General features: G+C 48.2%; 1 protein-coding gene across 1 annotated transcript in view; it reads right to left on the reverse strand.

Annotated features, from left to right (window-relative positions):
• Positions 1-510: 510 nt before the first annotated feature.
• The window catches only part of CNGA3 (cyclic nucleotide gated channel subunit alpha 3), a 32,045-nt gene continuing 18,049 nt past the window's right edge, over positions 511-14,506 (reverse strand). Inside the window, exons 5-7 of the mRNA XM_049651395.1 lie at positions 8,730-8,837; positions 6,355-6,461; positions 511-3,579 (exon numbers count right to left, since the gene is read on the reverse strand). Coding sequence (XP_049507352.1) covers positions 2,168-3,579; positions 6,355-6,461; positions 8,730-8,837 — 1,627 coding nt within the window. The 3' untranslated portion in view covers positions 511-2,167. The remainder of the gene's footprint in view (positions 3,580-6,354; positions 6,462-8,729; positions 8,838-14,506) is intronic.

Here is a 14,506-nt window from a genome sequence, read left to right on the forward strand (position 1 = left end):
TTCCCACTTCTCAGTTAAGGAAAGTGAGGCCCAGAAGAGGAAAGTAACTTGCCTGAGTGGCAGTGCTGTGACTTGAACAAGCTCAGGCCTGAATCCCCAAAACCCACATTCTAACTTACCACCTAAATTCCTTGGGCATAAACAGTGGAAGAATCTGGAGACATGCTTAACAGGGACATGCCTACAGCTTCCTGCCCACTCATGCCTTTCCAAACTGCCTAAATGTCCCCGATGGACAATTGATACCAGGAAATTTAGCATCTACCTGAGACCCACTTCTTATATATTTGAATGGCTTGACTTATTTCCTCTGACAAGTGTTGCAGCTTTGGTTGCATTGTCTCACCTGTTTCTGGCTCCCTTCACGTGGAGTGTGCACTGTCCCCTATTCACCAGTGCCTGTTTTCCTGGGGAAGGTAGGCTCACTGCCTTAGACACATATCTAGAACCGAATCTTCCCTTATGACAAAATATGAAGCAAGACTCATTCAATATTTTTTAAATCCAGGTCTCTATTTTTCTTGTGCAAATATAAACATAGGCATAATTAATAGTTAAGGCTTTTTAAAATATATGCATTTGGAGAATACATTGCTAGTTACAGTTTGCTGATGATATGGGCTTGGATCACATCTTCCTTTAATAGTCCTTTTAAATTCATTTTAGAAAGTTAAAAATGGTCACACGATCCATAATAAAAATCAGAAGAGACTCATATAAATCCAAAATACATACTTGAAAATGTAGCACCTTTTGTATGAACTACATTAGGGTCCAGTTATATAGCATATGGATTATAACATCAGACCACAAAGGTTTTGAAGTTCCCAAAGCAAAATGGGGCATTGTTTTCTGAGAAGAGGAGAAGTTGGAAGAGAAAGAAGGAAGGGAGGAAGAGAGGGAGGGAGGGACAGGGAGAGGGAAGGAAAGGAGGGAGAGAGAGAGAGAGAGAGGAAAGGAGGAAAGAAGAAAGGAGGGAGGGAGGGAAGGAGGAGACAGAGAAGGAAAACCTGTACATATAACTTCTCTGCAACAGAAAAATGACTCACCTTTGGGTAATTTACAATATGTATTTAAGTGGACCATTAAGGTTATAATTCGCAATCATAGAACCCAAATACAGAAATACCTTATATGATGGCAATGGAATTCTATTTACCAGATTAAAAAAGGAAAAAAGCTAGGTCCTTCACTGTGCACACTTCCTGCTAGCTGAGAGCTTTGCCTCGGGGTAGAATTCCAAGGGAGAGTGAGGCTGCTTCTTTGAGAGGAGGGGCAGTTTGCAAAGATATGGCCTAAGGGTCCGATCTTCTAAAAATTCTAGTTGTCAGCTTTGCTTGACCCAGGACCCCATTCCAACCTTCCACCTGAAAGGCTCTCCCAGAGCATAATTCTCCTCCTCAAGCCAGAACAGGCTGTCCCTGTTCCTGACTGAGGAACGAGGGGAGAGGCTGTCTTTAAATCCTTTGGTGAGTTAGGAGATGTCTCTTTCTCTCATCAAAATATTTTCTAAACAGATTCCAGTTTCACAGGGGCTGGATGGCGGGGAGTCTGGATTTGCTTCGTAGGCTCAAAGTGACCTCAAATGGGGTGACCTGGCTTCATCCCTTGTGCTTATCATAGCATGACCAACGGCCAGGATTTTGAGGGTCCCAAAGAGTACATGAGGAGAAACCAGATTCAGAAATGTGCCCCAAACTGTCTCGTGTAAGGATGGATTTGAGATCCCACATTGCACTTCTAGCTTCTGTTACATCTCCCTTATGAGAAGCTGGTGGAGTGGGGTGCGAGAAGGGGTAGATGACTAAATAATCTTCCATTTACAAGAAAATAAAGTTCAAAAGTCTCAAAATTCCTCGTGGATTAAAAAAATAAGAGTTCTGTGCCCACACTTTCATATGCGTGGATTGGGGACACCTCACATTATACAAAGTCCTGCCTTATGCAGTGTTCCATGTGGACATCACAGTAACCTCCCACTTCAGTGGGGCTGGCATGAGTCCCCCTTTCTAGATGAGGAAACTGAGGCTCTCTCTCAGGGCCACACAGTTGCAAAGGGTAAGGAGAACTGGAATGCAACCCTGCCGAGTCCTGGGCTGTGCAGCTGCGGCCACAATGCATCACACGGATGGCTGACTCCGGGAAGCAGGAGATGGACACCTGCATTTCACTCTTGTTTGGTCTCTGCTTTTGCAGCATCCCCAGGAGCACCCCCATCAGACAGAAGGTCGTTTCCACACATCTTCACCTGGCTTTCCAGGTGACTGAGACGCTGCTTCACTTTCATCTGGGTGGCATTGTACTCGGCCAGGAGCCGTGCAAACCTGGTCTGCAGGGTGTCCAGGGAGGACTCCAGGTGCTCTACCTTCTCCTCAATATCCTTGGGGTCCGCCCCAGCCTTGGCCACGTCCTCGTCAATCAGGTTGTCCTTCATCAGGATCTGCCGTCCCTTCTCCTCCAGAGCTTTCTTGGCTTCTGGATATTCAGTGAGAGCCTCCATCAAATCATCTTTGGAAAGGCAGAACAGGTCTGAGTAACCAATGCTCCTGATGTTGGCTGTCCTGCGGTTCCCCGCCTTGCTTCCCTTAATGTTTAAGATGCTGATTTCCCCAAAGTAACTCCCATCACTGAGGACCACGAACTGGGTGATCCCATCGTCGGCCACGACAGCCAGCTTGCCCTCCTTGATGATGTACATCTCCCTCCCAATGTCTCCCTTCTTGCAGATGTAATCCCCTGGGCTGAACACTGCGGGCCGCAGCTTGAGCACAAGCTCCACCAGCAGCCCCGCCTCGCAGTCTTGGAAGATGCGGACCTTCCTCAGAGTGTCCAGGTGCACGTTGATGGCGATCTCGGCCTTCAGCTTGTCTGGGAGACTCTTGAGCACCTCCTTCTCATCCACTGTCTTCTTGTTTGCCCACAAGTAGTCAAACCACCGGATCACCCGTGTCTCCAGGTCCTTGGTCACCTTGCGGAATTGCATATACTGCTTAATGGAGTCAATCTTGGACTGGAACTCGGCCCGTGAAGCATTCATGTTTGAGATCATGGATCCCACATTGCCGACAATGGTGGCAAAAATCAAGACTCCCACTAGGAAGTCTATGACCACAAACAGATACTCCTCATCCTTCACAGGGGGTGGGGTCTCTCCGATGGTAGTCAGGGTCAAGGTGGACCAATAGAGACTGTAAATGTACTTCCTAGAGAGGCGCCCATACTCTGGGTTTGAGATGTTTGGATAGACCCAGGAATCTGTCCCAAAACCAATGAACTTGGAAATGGCAAAGTAGATGCAGGCATTCCAGTGGATAATGATGAGGATGTATAAGACCAAGTTCCCAATCCTGAATAAATTAGGGTAGTTGGTCCTTGTCTCTGTGCGGTCAAAGAACTCAAAGAGCCGGGCAAGCTTCAGTAGGCGGTTGAACCTCAGCTCTGGGTAGTTTACACCCAACTTAAAATAAGCCAGGTCTGTGGGGACCAGGGACAACATGTCCAGCTTGAAGTGCACGGTCTTTGTGTAATGCTTCCACAGCCTCTGTGCATCCTTGACCATCAAGCCTTGCTCAAGGAAGCCTGAAGAAAAAGATGGAAGTCACTTGGGCATGGAAGAGGCTGCTATTTTTTTTTTTTAACCATAGCCCATAGAAAGATATACACCTTGACTAAATAAGATGTAGTTATACATACATAACAGAAAAAATTTCAAAAGCCACATTTACCCATTACTATGAAAATATACTCTGATGTTTTCTAGTCTATGATGTCCTAGCCTGTTTATTCAGTTAAAAATGTAGATTAATTGGGTAAATTTGAATGTGGACTGGTGTTTTATATCTACATATATATTTTATATATATATAAATATAGTTTATTTATTTAAGTAATCTCTACACCCAATGTGGGGCTTGAACTCATGACCCCAAGATCAAGAGTCACATGCTCTTCTGACTGAGCCAGCCAGGAGCCCCTGGATGTTGTATTCTAAAGATGCATCCTTTAAAGTTAGAGATAACATGTTAAAAGTGGTCCAAGGTTGGCTTTAAAATACTCCAGCCAAGAAAAGGGTGTGGGGAGGTAGATGAAACATTAGCAAAATATTGATAACTGTTGAAGCTGAGTGAAGGTACATGGGGATTCATGATCCTACTGTCTCTGATTTTGTGTAGGTTTGGAAAATACTAATGATACAAATTTTAAGAGCATAGGTCATGGCCTATCAAACTGATTTCACCCGTCCCTAATGGGGCAGGACCTGCCTTTTAAAAACATTGCCTAGGGAAGCAGTAGTTCTTTCTGCCTGCACATTACTGTCATCCAAGGAGCTCTGAAAACATATGAAGCTGAGATCCATCCCCAAAGAATCAGACTGGAGCTGAGCTGGACACTGGGGAGTCACTAGGCGTTATTACTGGTGAAATCAATCAAATAGGCAGAGATTTGCATTCTTTCGTCTTTTTTTTTTTTTAAACATTTTCAAACATGAACAAAAGTAGAGAGAATAATATAATGCATGGGGTTTTTTTTAGATTTTGGTAAGCATCAGAATTATACTGAGGACTCTGTAAAATCCAGAGTGCTGGGCTGTTCCCAAAGTTGGTTCCGTAGGTCCGAGGTCTACCTCTTAACAAGGTCTGGGTGATGCTGCTAGAACCAGGGCCACACTTGAGGGCTAGATGGAGGTAGGATTGCCCCCTGTGAAAAGCAAACCTCAAGTCTGCTGTCACATGGTAGGGCCACCCTGCTTCCCAGTCCCCCATTCCCTGTTTCATTCTTTGGTTACCCTTGTGTTTATTGAGTACTTACATTACTATGTGGCACTCCTAGTGCCTTGGGGCTCCTCACTACTTTCTTAATAGTATCTTTTCTCAATTCTGAAGATGTTTCCCCTTGGAGTATGATCCACGGCCATTTGGTTTCTGTGCCTACCTGCCTTCCCCATGAGGGTTTCTGCTGAATCTCAGATTGCCAGGGATAGTACCCAAGCACAAAAAGGGGTAGGATCACTGTCCGAGTGCAGGTAACTTGTCCCACTGAAACTTGGTTGAAATAGAGATAGGTGGCTCAGTGAGTAGGGCCACCCACGGAGCTCCTGTGTCTTGGTAGGCTTATGTGACCATGAAGTGGCAGGCCACAAGGACTGTCTAAGTTACCCACACAAGCCTCAAGCTGCATATTAGAGATCTTCTCGATTATGGTACTGGGCACCACGTGGAAGCAGGGTTGCCAGTCTGGCCCTATGAAGTAGTGATTGTGGACTTTAGGCCAGTCACTCAGTGTCTCTGGGCCTCAGTTTCTATATTTTTTAATTCAATTCAATTCAATTCAATTCAATTTATTTTAATTTTATAGAGAGAGTGTGAGTCAGGGAGAGGGGCAGAGGGAGAGGGAGAGAGAATTCCAAGCAGGCTCCATCCTCAGTGTGGTGATGTAGGGCTCGATTCTCCAACCTTGGGAACATGACCTGAGCTGAAATCAAGACTTGGATGCTCAACTGACTGAGCCACCCAGGTGCTGCTGGGCCTCGGTTTCTCAATCAGCAAGATGGAAATAATCACACCTGTGTTTTTTGTCTCATGCAGCAGTTCTAATAAGAAAACAAGATGTACTTGAAATGTTTTGTACACTGTGAAGCCACACAGAGGCTTGCTGCTGGGATCTGGTGGTATTTGTATTGACAACTATGGCCTGGTTTCTAGCTCAAAAATCTTGAGAATGGCAAGCTGGGCCTCTGCCAGCTGATGTGATGTCTTTGTGCAGGTCAGAAAAAGGTGCCCCAAGAATGAACAGCTTGGAGCTTAAGGGATTTTAGCCTCCACTCACAACCAGAGGCGATCTGAGAGAGGTCATCATTCACCTGGGCCCTGTTTCCAATTGTATTCCTCCATATATCTAAAAGCCATGGAGTAACATGTCCTGGATCCTCTGACTGTCCAGGAAAAGAACTCCAAGATCGACAGAGCTCTCCCTCCTGTTTCCTGCGATATTGAATGGTCACTGCTGGAAGCGTCCTTTGAGAGATGATGGTCTTATTTCACAGATCATACAAATGAGGCCCAGAGAGACAGCTTGACTTGCTCAAGGTCACACAGTTTGTTGGCATAGCAAAGACCAAAACCCAGGTATCCTGACCTCTGCTAAAGAGTCGTTGTAGAGAGAGCTTGAGGCGGTACCACGCCCTCACCGTTGGTACATCCTCAGACCTGCCTGGGCTCTTGTGGTCAGAGGTAGGTAATGTTCACCACTTCGGATCTCCTGAACCTGCCCTGTGGTCCCTGTGGTCCCCCTCCTGATGCACAAAGTCAATCTGTGGCCTGGCCATGAGAAGTCCCTGGGCCTGGGCCCACTCACCTGTCCGAGCTCGCACCAGCAGATCCAAGCCATAGAGGACATCTGCCGAGTAGTCCAGGACCAGCCACAGCATCACGTGGTCAGACTGCAGCTCGTCGAAACAGGCCCTAAACACGCGAGGGAAGGAGTGGGTGTGTCTGGGGCTGGGTCCAACACAGGGACCAGCTCTGTGCCTTCATCTTGGTATCAGCCCTGCCTGCAGGGTTCGTGCCCCAGTGTCATCACCCCAGACTCAGATGAGGAGACCCAGCTCTGAGAAGCTTTTCTGTCCCAAAGGTCACAGAGCTCCTGCGAAGAGCTGGGATGGACCCCAAAGAGTGGGCCCTTGTCGCCTCTCAACAGTAAGCGTTGAGATCCCAGGAAGGGAAGTTTTTCTAGGCCTCACTGGTGGAGTCATGTGAAGAGATTGAGCACTTGCCCTTCCTAGGGTCTAAGAATTGCTCAGACATGAACAACCAAACCAGCCAGTAAATATTTTCTATTTTCTAGATCTTTATGCTCACTATTTCTCATACAGACTATACCCCCAAACACCCTCTTCACCTCAAAAGAGCAGCAGCCAGCTCCTGTGTCCCCACCCTGCAGCTTACTCAGCAACTGGAGCCCCCTGCTGCCTCCTCAGAATAGCAGTGTCCCTGCAGCCCCTGAGCCTGGTTTGCACAGAAGCAGCTCGCCCACGGATCCCCATCCCGCAGGCAGGCTAGGAGGGGTCCCAAGTTCTCCCCTTTCTCACTCCCACACTTACCCTCAGAACAGCAGGAGATGCCCCCCTTATGCAGATAATCCCCAAAGCCCCCTCTTACACTCAGTAGTAGGTCTCCTCCCTATCCTCACAGAAGCAGCGGCTGTCTTGCGGGCTTGCTCAGGATTGTCCCAAAGCCCCCCTACCTTCCCTGCACATCAGCCTGCATCCTTGTCCTAAAGGCCTGCCTGAAAGGGCCCCCAACCCCCTCACTTACTCTCAGTGAGTAGCAGCTTCCCCTTATCCTGCCCTAAAGCTTGCTTGGAAAAGTCCCAAAGCCTTTCATGTACTTCCAGAAGAGCAGCCGCTTACCTCTCTGTCCCCCAAACGCTTGCTCTGAAACTTCCCAAAGCCCTGACCCCTTCAGAAGGGTAGCCTCCTCACCCTCCCCTTGCAGAACGCCCAAGCCCCGCCCCTCAGGAGCCTAGCCTCCCCCTCCCCCTACAGAAGGCCCAGGCCCCGCCCCCTCAGGAGTCTAGCCTCACCCTCGAGGTGCAAAGCGCCCAAGCCCCGCCCACCCCGGGAAGAGCCGCTGCCCGCCCCTGTATGCCTGCCTCCTGGGCTTGCACAGGAAGGCTCAAAAGCCCACCATTTAGGAAACGTGGCCTGTTGCCCCTGCCTCCATGCCCTGTACCTTACTCAGAAATGCCACACAGACTCCCGCCAACCCCATCAGAGGAGAAACAAGGTATCCCTACATCTCTCTCCTACAGACTTTCTCAGCAATGCCCCAAAGCCCCTTGCCCACAGGGAGCTGCATCTCTGTCCTGCAGCTTAATCAGGGATGCTCAAAGGTCCTGTTTGCCTTCAGAAGAACATAGCCCCTTGGCATCCCCATCCTGTAGCTTTGCTCAGAAAAGCCCAAGCCCCCAGCTCCCCCTCAGAGAAGCAGCATCTTGCTCCTGTATTCCCAAAACACAGATTTCATAGGGGACCCTAAACCCTCACTCCCCTGACCCCTTATTAGGGGAGTTAGCAGCTCACCCTGCACCTGCCTCCTACAGTTTGTTTATAAAAGTTCCACAGCCTCCACTTCTCCCCAGAAGAACAATAACTTGCCCCTGCATCTCACAAGTACATTTGCAAGGAATTTCCTGAAGCCCCCCCTGTGTACCCTCACCCTGCATCAGTGTCCTGTGGGCCTTCTCAGGAGCACCCGAAAGGCCCTGGCTGCCCTCACAAGAGCAGCGGCTTGCATCCCAGCCCTGCAACTTGCTTGGGGGAGGCCCACAGCCCAAAGCTTACAGTCAGAGAACTGTGACCTCCCCTGCATCCTTGTCTTGCAGGCTGCTCAGGAATGCTCCCCCCCCCTTCCCCTCAGAAGAGTAGCTACTCGGCCCTGCATCTTCCTCCTACAGCCAAATTAAGAAGGCCCCGAGGTGACCGGACCCTTGCTGTCCCTAGCAAGCAGAGGCCCTCATCAGTGCTTCAGAGAACTCTGGTGGTCTTCTTTTAGAGCCTCCTTATAGATGGAGAAATGGGGACACTCAGTTGGATGGTGGCTGTGTGGGGACCAGAAATCCAGCCCCCTGAGTGGGACTCAGAGCTCTGTCTTGAGGCCTGGCTGCCCTCACCCCTCCCTGCCCCTCTACCCCTCCCCCTGCCCATGTGGAGACACTGCCCCATCCCCTACCTGCATACCAGCAGACACCAGTTATAGAAGACAGGCAGGGCGATGACCGTCAGCCAGTGGTAGTACACGTTGCTGGAGGGGTCCATCACCATGGTGTCCTTCTTGTTTCTGGAAACACCGACACACGAACAGTGCAGTGTGTTGAAAATCACAGCATTGGAGGGTCTTAGAGACCTGGATTAGCCTAGAGACCCTAGGGCAACTGCAGGCTAAACTTGAGACACAGGTCCTGTCAGTCTCAGGGGGTCACATGGGGTGTCCCCTCACTGGAGGGGACAGGCTTGGAGAAGGCAGACTCTGGAGGTCCTTCCCTCCTAGCTCAGCTTCCTAGGAAGCCACGGTTGACAATAAAATCATGGTGATGATTTCCCATGTGCCTGTGGTATCACCTACATCCTTCAGCGTGCTGAGAATAAAATGCCGCATGGTAAAGTTGGAACCATCTGGGGGGAGCTCTGTGAAACGCTGATTCCCAGGGTCCACTCAGACACGCCCCCCCGCCCCCCGCCCGGGACCAGGGCCTGAAAATGTACATTTAAACACTGCCCGGTGGTTCTGAGGCGGCTTCTCTCTGGACTACATTTGGGAGCCCTGTAGCATTCCCGAGGGAGTCTCTGACTTGCTAACTGCATTTGAGCAGATGACCTGAAGACATTTTCGAGCACTTGGAGCCATTCTCCCATCAAAAACAACTAGCCTGGGAATCTTCTAGGTTATGTCGGCCAACACTGAAGGAAGCAATAGCTTAGGGTGCTTTCTGTTTTTATTGTCAGGATTTTCTGAGGATTAGAGGTTCTAGATGGTACTGGAGATTCTTCTTTTTCTTTGGCTCCATGTGTCTTCTCCCCCACCCCATATGTCCCACGTGCTGGCCCAGGCCTGCAGAGCTGCTCCCATGCCCCAGAGGAGACACCGGCATGCCTTCCACCTTTGCTTTGACTCAGCAGGTACAAGATCAACAGCTCACTGACATGTCTCTGGAATGTTCCCAATGCACACCACCCCTGCGTGTGGAGTAAAGTTTATGAATATAGTATTTTCTAGTGCCCAGGATTAGGCTTCAGCTTACCCCGACTGTGCAGACAGGCAAACAGAATGTGGGGTGGGGGCGGGGGAGGGGTGGGTGAGCACAGGAGGAGTCTCCCAGGGACAGCCCCTAATTGCTCACCCAAGGCTGCAGACAACCCTCTTTACCTATAAGCCCCCTCCAGGTGCTCAGAGCTGGGGCAGGACTCTCCCTGCAGAGTGAGTGGGCCCCTCACACCATCTCAGGAAGCCTGATCCCCACCTGGGTCCAACTCTGCTCCCGCAGCCTTAGGCAGCCCCTCTCCAAGGGCCCACACTAAGGCCTGACAACAAGGCTCTCAGACTCACAGGACCGATACAGGGATCAAGCCTGCTATGACCACACACCCTCTCTTTGGAGGCAGCTCTTCTCAGTACTTACTCCTCTTGTTTTGTGCCGTTTTTCTTTTTCTCTTCTTCCTTTTTCTCTTTCTCCTCCTTTTTCGCCTTGTCACTGGATGATACAGGGTGACATTTAGCAATTTTCCTATGCCAAGGATGCTACCGCAGTGGAGAGGGTAGGCAACAGCGACATGGAGGAGAGGGTGTGGTGTAGGAAATGGATATTTCTAGCACGGTGGGATGACAGGAGGCTACTGATTTTGTTACTATTATTCCTGAGGAGTGAGGTGAACCCCCCTCCCCCAGGTGAACTGCCCCATTAAAGCATACATTGTATATACACATCAAAGTATACATGGTGGCTGATGTTCTGCAATTTCTGACCCAATTTCATGAGCCTCTAGGAAGTCACAAAGAGCTTGAGACCATTTTGAGGTAATGGGAAATGAACCCAGATCCACACATTTAGGGAGGAAAAGTCACTCAGTTTTGGAAGTCACATGTAAAGGTTTTTTGTTCTGAACGGAAGGATATGGCTTGTTGGCTGTTCTTAAAACCCATCTGTGTATCAAATGAAAGGCTGGCCCTTGATGAGAAGCCAGGGAGGAAAAGGGAAGCAAAATCTGCACAGACAGGAACAGGTTTGCCACGTAATGGCAAATCTTGGAGTCATCTGAGGCAAACACAGCCATGTTCAGACACTTATCCAGAGTTGGCTGGACTGTGAGGCTGGGGGCTGGATAGCCCCCTTCTGTCCCATCTGCAGGAAGGTTCTGGGAGTGCAGGTGTCTCCTCAACACATGGCTTTACTCTGCTTCCTCTTCTTTATTGCACAACGTTATGGATTAGCGCTGTTATAAAGGTTATGTGTTAATAGTCATATGTGTTCGGCAAAGCAGGCATTATTGCCCATCGAACAGTTGAGGAAACCAAGGGGAAAGGTAAAAGACCCTCCCTGCCTCCGGGGAACCCATCGGACTCATCCACAGACCCCTCTGATTCCCCTACTCCACATCCTGGAGCAAGTCACGGGTTGAAAAATAAGTGTTTGTTGATTAAACACTCATTGAAAAAGACCAATATACTTCACACAGCATTTCCTAAGGAAATAATCAAAGATGTGTGCAAACATGCATGCAGGAAAATAATCACTACTTATTTCTACCAGTCAAAAGCATAAGCAATCTAATCCTACAACCGGAGGAGATCCATCAGCCATGGAATTCTAGGAGGCCCCTTAAAATGATGTTGTGGAAGAATATCTGGTGACACAGGAAAACGTTTTAATATTTCTCCAAGTTAAAAGCAGACTACAAAAGAGCTTAGAGTAATAGCTGTATGAGTTTTCTATTGCTGCCAGAACAGACTGCCACAAATTTAGTGTCTTAAAACAACACAAACGGCAGATCTGTAGGTCAGAAGTCTGAGTCTCCCCAAACTGGAATTGAGGTGTCGTCAGGGCCATGATCCTTTCTGAAGAATCCAGGAAAGACTCTGTTTCCTGCTCATTTGGACTGTTGGTGGAATTTAATTGCTTGCAAGAAGAGGACTGAGATGCTCATTTTCTCACTGGCTGTATGCTGAGGGCTTTCCCAGCTTTCAGAGGGTGCTGTATGCTTGGTTCCTGGCATCCTTCTTCTGTGTTCAAAGTCAGCAGCAAGAGGTAGAGTCCTTCTTGAGATGCCATCCCTTTGGTTCTCTGCAGCTGGAGAGGTTCTCCACTTTTAAGGATGCATGCGATTAGACTGGACTCACCTTGATAATCCAGGATAATTTCCCCATCTCAAGGTCCTGAAATTTAATCACAACTGCAAAGTCCCTTTTGCTGTGTGAGGTAAGTCACAGGTGGTGGGTATTAAGGCATGGGCATTTGGGGGAGCCCTTATGTCACCTTCCACAGCCTGTCCACTGGCCCTCAAAGATTTACATCCATCCCATGGGCTAAATGCATTCACCCCCATTCCAAGACCCCTAAAGTTTCATTCCATTATTAAATCGACTCAGAGTCCAAAAGTAGCATCAAATTCTCATCAGCTCAAAAGTCCCAAATCCTCTCATCTAAACCAGGTCGAGGGGAGACTCTAGGTGTGAATCATCCTAGGGCATGAGTCGCTCAACTTGTGATCCCGTGACACTAAAGTCATCCACTCTGAAGATACAATGGAAGGGCAGATTTAGGATATCAGTTATAGATATTCCAGTTCAAAAAGGGAGAAGCGAAGGACAGAAGAGTTACTAGTCCCAAGCAGTTCTGAAATCCAGCAGGGCAATTGCCAGCTCATCTCAAGGCCTAGGAATAATCCTCTGTGGTTTTCGTGGCTCCACGCTCTGGGCTCAAGGCTCTCTCTGAGCCATCTCTTCCTTCTCATTAAGGGAGTACCTGTCTGTTTGTAGCTGAGTATTCTAATCAAGATGTTTCCTGCATCTAGAATTTAGGGGTCCCATAATCCTCCTCTATTTCATATTGTTTCTCTTGCTTCACGTCCAAGCCAGCAGTGTTTCTGCTGGTATAGAATCTTCCAGAACATTGCATGTCATGTATATCAGAGGGATTCACTGTGTTAGACAAGAGGCTCATCCTCAGATCTGTGAAATCCCTTCTGGTATTTTTGGCTTCTGCTGGGATGGCTGAGGGGAGTTATGAGTCACACCCTTCATCTCTTCAGAGAGCCTTTTGTTGAATACTCAGAACTTTTGATCTTTCTGAGGTATTACCAGGTTGCTCAGCCACACACCCGACTTTTTCCCAAAGCATGCTTTCCTGACAGTTTTCAAAATTTAGTGTCTTTTCCATTTGAGTAGGCTGAGAATTTCCAAAATCATGAAGTCCTGCTTCCTTTCTGTTTAAAGTTCTTCCCTCAATATCTCCCTCTCCTCTTGGGTTTTACTGTAAGCAGCAAGAAGACACCAGGCTGCACCTTCAACACCTTTGGTTGAAAATATCCTCAGCTAAATATTCAAGCTCATTGCCTATCCGATCTGCTATCCACCTGCCTGCAGGATGTAATTGCACTGAGCTTTCTGCCACTGTAAACCTAGATTCCCCTTTCTCCAATTTCCAATAGCCTGCTCCTCACTTATGTGCAAGTCCTCACCAGCAGCATCCTGGAAGCCCAGGGTTCTACTAGTAGTCAGTTTACAACCATTCAAGCACAAGGTGCTTCAGCGAAACAGGTTTTCTCTGTGATACTCCTTATTTCCTTCTGAGCCCTTACCAGCAGAGTCTTTAACATCCATATTTCTACTACCAATCTGTTCAAAGATATCTAGGCTTTCCTTTTTAAAATTATGCTCCTTGGGGCGCCTGGGTAGCTCAGTCAGTTGAGTGTCCGACTTTCAGCTCAGGTCCTGATCTCACGGTTCATGAGTTCGAGCCCCACATCAGGCTCTGTGCTGACAGCTCAGAGCCTGGAGCCTGCTTCAGAGTCTTTCCCCCTGTCTCTCTGCCCCTGCCCAGCTTGCTTTCTCTCTCTCTCTCTCTCAAAAAAAAATAAACATTAAAAAATAAAAAATAAAATAAATAAAATTATGCTCCTCAAAAATTTTTTAGAGTCTGCTCCGAAGCCACTTCCCCTTTGTTTGTTACAGCAGCACCCCACTCATGGTATCAAAAGCTGTGTTATTAGTTTTCTATTGCCGCCCTAACAAATTACAACAAATGTAGTGGCTGAAGACAACCCGAATGTGTTATCTTACAGTTCCGTAGATCGGAAGTCTGGTTGGTATAAGTCTAACTGGATAAAAATCAAGGTGTTGGCGGCAGCCTGTGTTTCTTTCTAGGGACTCTGGGGAGAATCTGTTTCCTGCTCACTTGGGTTGTGGGCAGAATTAAGTGCCCTGAAGCTGTAGAATCAAAGTCCTTGTTTTCTTGCTGTGGAAAATGGAGGGCTATTCCTAGCTTTGAGAGGCTGCTGTATTCCTTGCCTTGTGTCCCCCTTTCTCCTTTTTCAAAGCCAGCAATTATGGGGTCCTTCTTACAATAAAAATTCCTCCTTTCTCCTTCCAACTCATCTCTCAGACCCACTCTTCTCCCCACCTCCCCTTCCTGCTTTTAAGAATGCATGTGATTACATTGGGCCCACCTGTTAATCCAGGACAACCTCCCCACCTCAACCTCCCCTCCACAGGTTCCAGGGATTAGGGCGTAGACATCTTTAGGGAGGTGGCGGTGAAATTGCTCTGCTCGCATCACTAGTCAGTATTTATTGGGCAATTACTATGTAACCAGGCACTATTCTAAGCACTGTACATGTATTAGTACATTTAGTCTTCCTTCGATCTTGTAAGTAAAACATTAATACAAACCCTACTTTACAAGTCAGGAAACTGATGCAGAGAGGTCAGGTAACTTGCCCATGGTTGCAAAGCTC

This window comes from Panthera uncia (genome assembly GCF_023721935.1).
Source record: "Panthera uncia isolate 11264 chromosome A3 unlocalized genomic scaffold, Puncia_PCG_1.0 HiC_scaffold_11, whole genome shotgun sequence".
Taxonomy (NCBI): domain Eukaryota; kingdom Metazoa; phylum Chordata; class Mammalia; order Carnivora; family Felidae; genus Panthera; species Panthera uncia.